The sequence below is a fragment of the Harpegnathos saltator genome, unplaced genomic scaffold, assembly GCF_003227715.2.
Source record: "Harpegnathos saltator strain DR-91 unplaced genomic scaffold, Hsal_v8.6 scaffold573, whole genome shotgun sequence".
In the NCBI taxonomy this organism is placed as follows: Eukaryota; Metazoa; Arthropoda; class Insecta; order Hymenoptera; family Formicidae; genus Harpegnathos; species Harpegnathos saltator.
In genome coordinates, this window is record NW_020230397.1 from 329,547 (window position 1) to 339,952 (window position 10,406).

At 35.3% G+C, this 10,406-nt stretch overlaps 2 protein-coding genes across 2 annotated transcripts; one reads left to right on the top strand and one right to left on the bottom strand.

The window, feature by feature from the left end:
- On the bottom strand, positions 1-1,251 carry LOC105184441 (U3 small nucleolar ribonucleoprotein protein IMP4). Its single transcript, XM_011143247.3, has one exon. It carries the CDS (start codon positions 1,025-1,027, stop codon positions 98-100), a length of 930 nt encoding a protein of 309 aa, XP_011141549.1. The 5' UTR covers positions 1,028-1,251; the 3' UTR covers positions 1-97.
- Positions 1,252-2,735: 1,484 nt separating this feature from the next.
- Positions 2,736-6,674, top strand: LOC112589660 (uncharacterized). The gene is made up of 2 exons (XM_025303776.1): positions 2,736-3,249; positions 5,149-6,674. The coding sequence occupies exons 1-2, from the start codon at positions 2,736-2,738 to the stop codon at positions 5,187-5,189; spliced, it is 555 nt and encodes a 184-aa protein (XP_025159561.1). The 3' UTR covers positions 5,190-6,674.
- The last annotated feature ends 3,732 nt before the right edge of the window (positions 6,675-10,406 follow it).

The window sequence follows — 10,406 nt, forward strand, 5'->3', positions numbered from 1 at the left end:
TATATTGGTATGTACTTATGCTATGCACAAATATTTATATATGATAATATAAAAATTTATTTATAAATATTCTGTCAGCTAACACATTACAGCAAAATTATATATCTTGTTGCCAACCATTATCATCAGATAAATATCTTCGTTTGTGGCTAGTATTCATGTACGGCCTCAAGGCCCATTCTGTATCAGCAGTTGCTGCAATGTCTAAAGTACCCAGTTTAATTTCATACAGCTTCATTTGAAAACGTGGCCCTACTTCTGACAACTCAACATCTTTGCTTTGTGTTTTCTTATATATGTGATGTCTGAAACATATGTAGTCATCATGATTGGCAAAGGTGATTACTCTCTTGCTGTCTTCCTTTGGTACAGGAAACAGGTACTTCAGGATATTCATCGTTCGCTGCCCTAGTGTAGTCTTAAAGTTGTGAAAGATTAAGTGTGGGTATTGTTCCGACATTGTGCCAATATTAGGTATATCATGCCTCATTATGACATCGGACAATGTGAAATAGGCTGTAGGTCCATATGGTAAGTGGCATATCACCAGGCTGTCAGGCATACCACGGTGCTCATGTACAACAATGAAGTCGGTGACGTCGTTCGCTCTGCAAGCTTCGATTAGCTCCTTCATATCATAACCACCACGGTTCATTCGTTGTGAATTGGGAAAAATTAGACGTAATTCTTTGAGAAACATCTTCAACCTGGAGCTGGGGTCGCGCGACGTTGTGATGACGATCTTGGGGTCCTCCACACCAGCCCAGCGATACTCGTCGTCCTCGTGGTTAGCTACAGCACCACCCATCTCTGTTCCCGTGGCTGCTGCCATTTCCGGCCCCGCATCTTCCCATTCTATCTTCCTCTGCACATACAAGGCATTTTTACGCAGATCTGGATGAATGGGTATGTTCTCGTCCAGACAACGTTTCAGCTTGTCTTTTTTCTCCTGGATTCCCTTCAACTTCTCCTGCACAGACTTCCTGTAGAGGTATTCTCTACGTAATCGCGCTTGTCGCCGCAACATCTCCGTCGTTTATGATTACGTTCTACCTAAGCCTTTTATGTAGTCAATGTTAATTGTTGCAGAGAGAGTATTCTTATCGAGATTATTATAATTATTATAATATGCACTCAAAATTTCTTGTGCCTCAACATTATATTCACAATAATAGATTATCGATTATAGGTTGTGTTTGGTCACACGTGCCTGCTTCATTCACCGCGGCTGGGTTCGAATATTCACTGCCAGTACTGAAATTCTATAGTATATGTGACACAAACTATGTATTTTCAGTACTGGCAGTGAATTTCGGAACGCAGTCATAGGGCTTGCCCTATTGCTTGCTGGATGAAAATACTGCGTTCTGATTGGTGCATTTCCATCCATCTTCGGAAATGTACCAATCACAACGCAATATTTTCATCCAGCAAGCAATCTAGCACGAAACAAGCACCGTGTGCCGCTTTAACACATAATACATAAAGCCAGCGGCACACGGTACTGTTTTCGTGGAGCTGGATTGCTTGCTGGATGAAAATACTGGGTAATTATCCAATTTAGGGGCTCCGCCTTAGAATTCGATAAAAATAGACTCAATCAACGCGTTTTTTAATAAGAAGCAACTTTTTCCTCTGCGAAAATTGTCGCTCTTCACTGCGAAACAAAAAAAAAAATAGTTAAAGTTGACTATAATAGGTTAGGAAACCTGTCATACAGACTAAAGATAGCGACATGAGTACACTCTGTGGTTACGTGCGCATGCTCAGTGGTTGCGTGCGCATGTAAAAAGTGCACTAATTTAAAATCAAAACTTCTCTGTACTTATGTGTAATTTAGAGTTCACACACAAATATATAAACATATGTACACACACACACACACACATACGGGGGGTGCGAGGGGGGGCCTTCGGCCCCCCCTCCCGCACCCATCCCGTCCTCGTTGCGCGTGAAAAGTTGCAAACCCATCCGGAATCTTGACAGATTTCCTAACCTATTATACCAGTCAACTTTAACTATTTTTATTTCGTTTCGCAGTGGAGAGCGACAATTTTCGCAGAGGAAAAAGTTGCTCCTTATTAAAAAACGCGTTGATTGAGTCTATTTTTATCGAATTCTAAGGCGGAGCCCCTAAACTGGATAATTACCAAATACTGCGTTCTGATTGGTATATTTTCGAAGATGGGTGGAAATGCACTAATCAGAATGCAATATTTTCATCCAGCAAGCAATCCAGCACGAAAACAAGCACCATATGCCGCTGGCTTAACACATAAGAGAATAAGCCAATTAGTTTTCTTCATTTCTCTCCTCAGGACAGAAATAAAGAACTCAGATTGTTTTATTCTCTTATGTGTTATGTATTATGTATTATGCAAAAGCCTGTGCTCTTGCCCATAAAGTTAAAGCCAGCGGCATATGGTCTGTTCTTTTTAGCTACACTATTGAACTGGTACAATAAGTTAAAGTGAGAAAAAAATATAGTTGCCTCATTCTAACTTATTGCACTAGTTCCTCAGTGTCGCTAAAAAGAACAGATCAACACGAAGATGGATGGAAATGCACCAATCAGAACGCAGTATTTTCATCCAGCAAGCAATCCAGCACGAAAACAAGCACCGTGTGCCGCTGGCTTTAGATCTCTCTTGTCCCTCCAGCTCCCATCACAGGTAACCTGTAGTTTTTATTAGTGTTTATTAATATAATGTAACAAACTTATTTTTTGTCAGAAAATGGAGCATGGAAATCCATCGACAAGTAAAATCGAAGGATCATATAAAAAGCGTAAAATTAAGGCATTTAAACAATCATGGTTAGAAAATGAGAAATTTAAAGATTGGTTAATATTACACTCTGACGGTACGAGGGCTTATTGTACTGCGTGTGGTAAAATTCTTGCGTGTGGTAAATCCGAATTGATTAAACATGCAGTTCGAAAGATTCATATATCTAATATTAGTAGACAAAAATTAGATAAAATTAGTAATAACACGTCCGGTAATTTATTCAATAAACTTGTAAATGATAAACCTGTCTCATCGTTTACTACAGAAAGTGTGGACTATGTAGAGAAAGTAAAACTAGCCGAAAACAAATTAGCAACATTTTACGCGGAATATGATGTAGCTCTGGATTCGTTGAATCATATGGTCTTTTTGTTGCAAGATCTTTGCATACAACCACAAATAATAAATGATCTTACATTGTCACGAAGGAAATGCACGCAAATTATAAAAAATGTGATTGGTAAATACGAAAATGAAAATATAATTGAAAATTTAAAACAACAAAGATTTTCTGTCTTGATTGACAGCAGTTTTATTATTACAAATGAGAAAATCCTTTCTATATTTGTTAAATATATTGATAGAAAAAGTAAAAAAGCTATTACAGAGTTATTACAATTAATGAAATTGGATATGAAAGATTGTTCTGCTAATGAAATTTATTTAACATTTAAAAATTGTTTAGAAAGTAAAGGAATTCTATTAAATAATATTGTAGGAGTGATTTGCAACAACACATCTGTGATGATAGAAAATCATGATTCTTTCATTAATAGATTAAAAGACCAAGTACCGACTCTTATATCGCTTAAATGTATATGCCATTCTTCTACTTTTGCTGCTAACAAAGCTTGCTCAGAATTACCAGAATCTTGTGAATATGTATTACATGCAATTGCTAAGTTTGTTATCAAACGTGAAAAGGAATCTGTTATTTTATGCGAATATCAACAATTTTTCAGCATAGAATCCTGTAAAATATTAAAGTTATCAAGTACAAAATGGCTAGTCCTACAAAAATCTGTTGTTAGGCTTCTTGATAACTGGGAAGACTTAAAACAATATTTCTACCAGGAAGCTTTAGAAGATAATAATAAATCTGCTCACGATATTTATAATATTTTGAATGCTAATAGCATTAAAGCTTATATGTTGTTTCTAAAATACTCTTTGAATTTTTTTAATAAATTTAATGCACTATTCCAATCTAAAAAAATATTAATTCATAAACTGGCTGAAAGTAGTGAACAATTAATAAAGCAAATAGGACAAAATTTTTTATTGCCTACAAGTTTGCAAAATATTTCGTTAGATATTATCCACTCACGGAATTTTTTACCTTTAAATGAATTATATGTTGGTCCTGAATGTGAAATATTCTTACAAAATCAAACATCAAAATTTGCAAAGGAAATAAAATTGAAATGTTTGGATTTTTACGTATCAGCTATGGAAAATATGATAAAATTGTTACCGTTTAATGACATATTTCTTTGCAATTTAAAATTTTTAGATCCTAAATTAGCTCTGAGTTATGAAGGAAGGAGTGTGATTAAAGACTTGACTGATATTGCCACATATTTTGGTACTTTTGACATCACAATTTTAGCTTTTGAGTGGAGAATATTACCAACTGTATTTAGTGATGTGGATAAGAATATATTAATCACCTTAGATATTGATGACATGTGGAAGAAAATTTTTGAAACAAAAAATTTTAATAATCAACCAATGTTCCCAAATTTGGAAAAATTAGTACAAGCAGCACTTTCACTTCCATATTCAAATGCTGAAGCTGAGAGAATATATTCTATAATCACAGATGTAAAGGATAAAAAGAGGAATCGAGTAAAAATTGACAATATTGATGCTATATGCAAATTTCGATTATCTTTTCAAGAGAAAAATATAGATTGTCATACTTTTCATGTAGATGTGAGACACTTAGAGCTGCATAATTCTCAAAATTTATACTTCAATGACAGAAATGATAATTTGACTAAAGATTTCATACAATCGGACTGAAGATTTATATGTTATTAATTATAGTTTTATTTTTTTTAACGGTATATAGCACTTAATAATTAATTGGAGCAATTGTTTTATTAATAAGTATTTTTACTAATAACTTCATTAACAATCTTTTAGTTTAACTTTTATTAATTTTATTAATTTTATTAATTTAAGTCTTAATAATGAATTTTACTCTTATAATTTTGCTAATATTTTTACTATGAAATATTGTTATATTCCCTCACATGAATTGAATTCATAGAATTGCTCAAAAAACATTAAGTCACAATAATATAATATCAATGTTGTAACTTCCCATATAATAATGTAGATATTATGTATATAGCGAGCGACGGCATTGAATACGAGGTTGGTCAATGCGAGTAACCATCTGATTTGTATCCGGCTACAAGATAAACCCGTAATGGATTTGATGTCGACTTCCCCGAAGGTAACCGACTTAGTGACGGACTGGAAAGTCGTCCAGGGAATTGAAACCCTGTCAGACCACCTAGACATAGCCTGCAGAATCGGCAGCTCACCAGCGCGATATTTGAGATTTAAGAAACCCAAATATCCTAGATGGGATATGCATGCTATGGACTACACGTTACTAGTGGAATGGATGCTCTGGCACGACACTGCAATGATCCCGAATATGATATCGGCTGAGAAGTTTGTGACCTGGATTTCGAGCGTAATAACCAACGCATGTAATCTTGCTGCCCCTAGAATTAACAGCAAACAATCCTGCTGGTGGAGTGCTGAAATTGACACGTTGAGGGCTGAATCTAACTATACCCGTCGGGTTTGGAAAAGAGCAAACAGGAGTGCGAATCAGGCCAGGAGAGAGCACACAGAGGAGCTTTATAGAACAGCTAAGAAGAAATATAAGGAAGCAATCTATCAAACCAAGGAAGCGACATGGCAAAACCTACTAAACACTGTGAAAACGGACCCCTGGGATCTTCCTTATGAAAAAAAATTATATGTGAGCTGCTACCTACGAAGAGGATGTATGGATATTACTGAGAGCTTAGACAAGAACGTTCTCGATTCTCTTTTGAGGTCTTTCTTTCCTACCAAGGTCTCACATGTCCCTTCCAAAGAGACACATAATGTCGGAACATGGGATAATGCTTGGGATGTGCAACCCTCTGAAGTTAAAATGGCCATTGCCAAAAGTAGCGGAAATTCCGCTCCGGGTCCTGACGGAATCCACGCCTCCGTACGGAAAAAGATGCCGGAGATGACGGTGCTGCAATTTACTAGTTGTATAAACACTTGTCTGAAGGAAGGTGTTTTTCCGAAGCGCTGGAAGAGAGCATTCTTGATCTTGATTCTTGAAGAAACCCCTCTCGACCGGAGTGGGCCGAGGATTTGGCCCATATGTTTACTCAACGAGGCCGGTAAAATTTTCGAGAGAGTCCTGGCTGTACGGATCAAGAACTGGATAGACGAACACGCTGCAGCCACTCTTAGCTCGAACCAATTTGGCTTTCGTGAAGATAGATCCACATGCGACGCTGTATTGCAAGTAAAAGACTATATTCAAAAGGCCTGGCAGGAAGGGAATGTTGTAGTTTTGGTAAATCTTGATATTACAAATGCTTTCAACTCGCTCCCTTGGCCTATGATCAGTAAGGCCTTGGAAGTTCAGGGATTCCCTATATATATACGCTAAATTATAGATAGTTATCTGTCTTCACGATCCATCGAATGTCAAACCAGAGATGGTTCAATCTGGAAAAGGAAAATCACAGCAGGGATTCCGCAAGGTTCTATATTGGGGCCTCTACTTTGGAATATCACTTTCGACGAAATCCTTAGGATTCAAAGGAACAGGGGGTGCCGTGTCATTGGCTACGCAGATGACATCATAATCATTGCACAAATCAATCATATAGCAGGAGCAATCCAAAAGGCCCGCTCTCAGGCCAGACGAATTATCACACGTATTCGTGAGTTAGGTTTGGAAGTGGCAATCCATAAGACCAAAGCTGCCCTCTTCCCCGGGAAACATACATGGCCTAGTACGGAGCCTACTATTTTAATTGAGGACTGTGAAATAAAGGTCGAAAAAGCAATCAAATATTTGGGTATTTACCTAGACTATAGATTGACATTTGAATCTCATATGGAATATGTCGAAAAGAAGGTGTTTGAACTGACACAAACTTTGGACGGTTTGATGTCCAACCTTCAAAGTCCAAGTGAAACAAAACGCAAGCTATATGTTGATATTCTAATAAGTACGGCTCTTTATGGGGCCCCAGTTTGGAATTCTGCGCGGACGTCGTCAGTAATATTACAGCCTTTTAGAAGACTGCAAAGACCGATTGCTCACAGAATAATTGACGCATATAAAACGGTTTCGTTCGAAGCGGCGACATTATTGGCACAGATCCCGCCACTCTTCTTATTAGCGGCGAAGCAAAAGAGGGTGTTCTTTGGAATACGTAAATTATGGGAGAACGGAAGCTTCTCGGTTAAAGCCGTAGAGGACATTTGGAGGACGGAAGAGACTTTCCTCCGCCAACAATGGATAGCATATTTGAGCGATTCGGATTTAGCAGGGAATATTACTAGAGAGGCTTTACTCCCTATTTTTGACGACTGGATGGACCAGAAACACGGAATAATGACCTCCAGGCTCACCCAAATGTTCACGGGTCACGGATGTTTTAACTTCTTCCTCTATCGTATCGGAAAGACGGACGAAATGATGTGTTCTCATTGCGGATTATCAATTGACACTTCCATCCATATATTACGGCACTGCATGGCTTGGAATCGAGAGCGTGCTCTCTTAATTCAGGAAACTCAACTAACGGACCTAACTCTGACCACGTTGGCTTCAGTAATGGTTAAATCTCAACACGGATGGTCCGTAGCTTCCCGCTTTGTAGAGAACATCCTAGGGGCTAAAGAAAAAGCGGAAATGCGGTGGCAATCGCGGAGGCTGTTAAGTTCTTCCTCTTCAAGTAATAACCTTGACGATTAAAAAAAAACAAACATTGAGGGTCGCCGAGGAAAACGAACAGCCTCGGATTTCTTTCTGTATACGCATAAACGGTTCCGAGGGGCGAGGGAGGAGGATCCATTTTGGCGGAGATGGAAATTAAAAAAGAAAGATATGTACACATGTCATATTACATTTATGTTGTTGAATGGAAAGTTATAATATAATGTTGTGACTTAATGTTTACTGGGTATAAATTCAATATGAGAGAGCGAAAAGGAATATATGAGGAAATGTAACAAAATATTTCATAGTAAAAATTTATTAAAGTCATCAGAGGAAAAATAATTGTTAATAAAAAAGATTTAATTAATAGAATTATTAATTTTTTATTTTTATTTTTTATTTTGTTTTTCCTTTTTTAATTAAACAGTTATATTATTTTTTGTTAATTAAAAAAATATTAGTAAAATCAATTAACTTAACATTTAGTTAATTTAAACATGAGAAAATAATTCGTTCATTTGCTCAAAATTTGCTTTAAAGCGGAATATTTTGATATGATGTCACTGTTATTCAATATTTATTAAATTGTGTTGAATTTTTTTAAGTTCAAAATAGTTAATTTCATGAAAGAAAAGGACTAATTCTAACATTAAAAATAATGTGTGTATGTATGTGTATATAGCAAGTAATTAGTAATAAGCAGGTTAGGTAAAGTTAAGATTAGGATAAATTACGTGGATTAAATTAAGTTAAGATAGAATAAGTAGAGTAAAATATATATAGAAATGTATATGTGTCTGTATGTACCTATTAAATCCTTTCAAATTTATATTTTATTTATTTCATCTATACTACTCTTGCACTAGTAGCTTTCTGAAACATTAATCAATATTTAAATTTTCTGTTGCTTATGATAAGTTTATAAAAACTATAATCAGAATATATTTAATAAAAATTGAGTAAAAATTCTAACAAAAACTTATTACTATCTTTCCCCGTTTCTTATAAGAAGCCCAACAAAAATCTCATAAAAAACAGTATAAAAAATAATCATTTTCAGAATGAAAATTTTAAAAGAAATTAAAAAAAGGAAACATTTAAGTATTTTGAAAATGATGTCGAAATATCTCTAATAATCATAATTTACCAGAGGCATCTATTACGAAAAATATCATTTGAGAGAGATTTCTTAAAAATGTTATTTTTATTGTATCATTCTAGATTATATCTGTTTGATTTTTCATGAAAAATGAATAACAATGTTACCTGTTTTTTGAGCCGTCCATATATGTGCATGTGTCGCTACATCATTTGATATAGACACAGCATTATATCTTCAATGACAAACCAAAAGGATTAGAATCATATCGTAAAGATAATAGAAAGAAATTTAAAGAAACTAATAAAACTTTAAGAAACTGATAAAAAATGTTATTGGTGCTAGGATAAAAAATAAAATACATATTTGGAGAAAAAGTTAAATCAGTCAAATATTGTCAAAGTGCCATATGTGCTGATTTGTACATTTATGTATGAACAAGATGTGTATCTCTGATAATTAAAACATCAAACAAAGGAAAGCAGGAACGTAAAAGATAACGGTCGTCCGATAACCGAGACTTTGTGCGGTAACTGTAAGCATTATCGGCACATTTATAGTTGACATCGAATTCTTTATTAAAGCATTAGTTGTTATAGTACTTTATAGTACTTTATTAAAGCATTAGTTGTTCACACGTAGTTATTCATAAGATCTGCTGTTTTATATATCTGCTTTATAACCGAAACCGTATTGGACACGCCGAAAAATTAATCGGTCAGTCTTAGATATCCTCTGCCTCACTGCTCTAGTTCAGACCTCACACTGGTACTGATGTGGTACCACGGTGATAATGCAGAACAACAAAGTTAAAGAGGAATAAAATGAGAAATATATATACATTTTGCAATAAGTAAAACATTAATCGGCGTATTATTCAGTAAACATCCAACCATCAGTAACATAACGTCAATTTTATAATTTCTCACTCAAGAATGCAGTGTAACACGTGTACCATGTAACAGTTACATCGTTGAATGGGAAATTATGACGTTGATCTTATAGTTGGTGTTTATTGGGTATGTAACTACAGCTAATTTTACAGCTATTGGTAAGCGCTTCTTAGATGTTACTGGGTGCGTTCACGACACTCAATATTTGCAACTGTTGAGTGATTTCGTCTTGAACTACATGTTACTGAACGACATGTTGAGTGAGCGGTCGCCATTTTTCTCATCATAAATATTCGTCGCTACTTTTACTGATCAATCTCCAATCCAACATGACGCAGCCGATGAATGAAGAAAATAACAAAGAAAATAGTCATATAAATCCAAATATACAGGATGAGGAAAATAAATGGAAACCCTTAAAAATCTCGAAAGATATAAGTTTTACAGAAAAATATTTCAGACAAAAGTTCAGACAAAAGGCTCAAAACGATGTATTTACTAATCTTATCAGTTTGGCCTTGAGTGTCGTTGCCAAGGTCAGGTCAAGGTCAACTTATTCTTTTTATAGAAACCCCCATTTTTTATCATCTTTTTCTACCAATTAATTTTAATAACTTTTGTTTGAAACATTTTTATGTATTTAT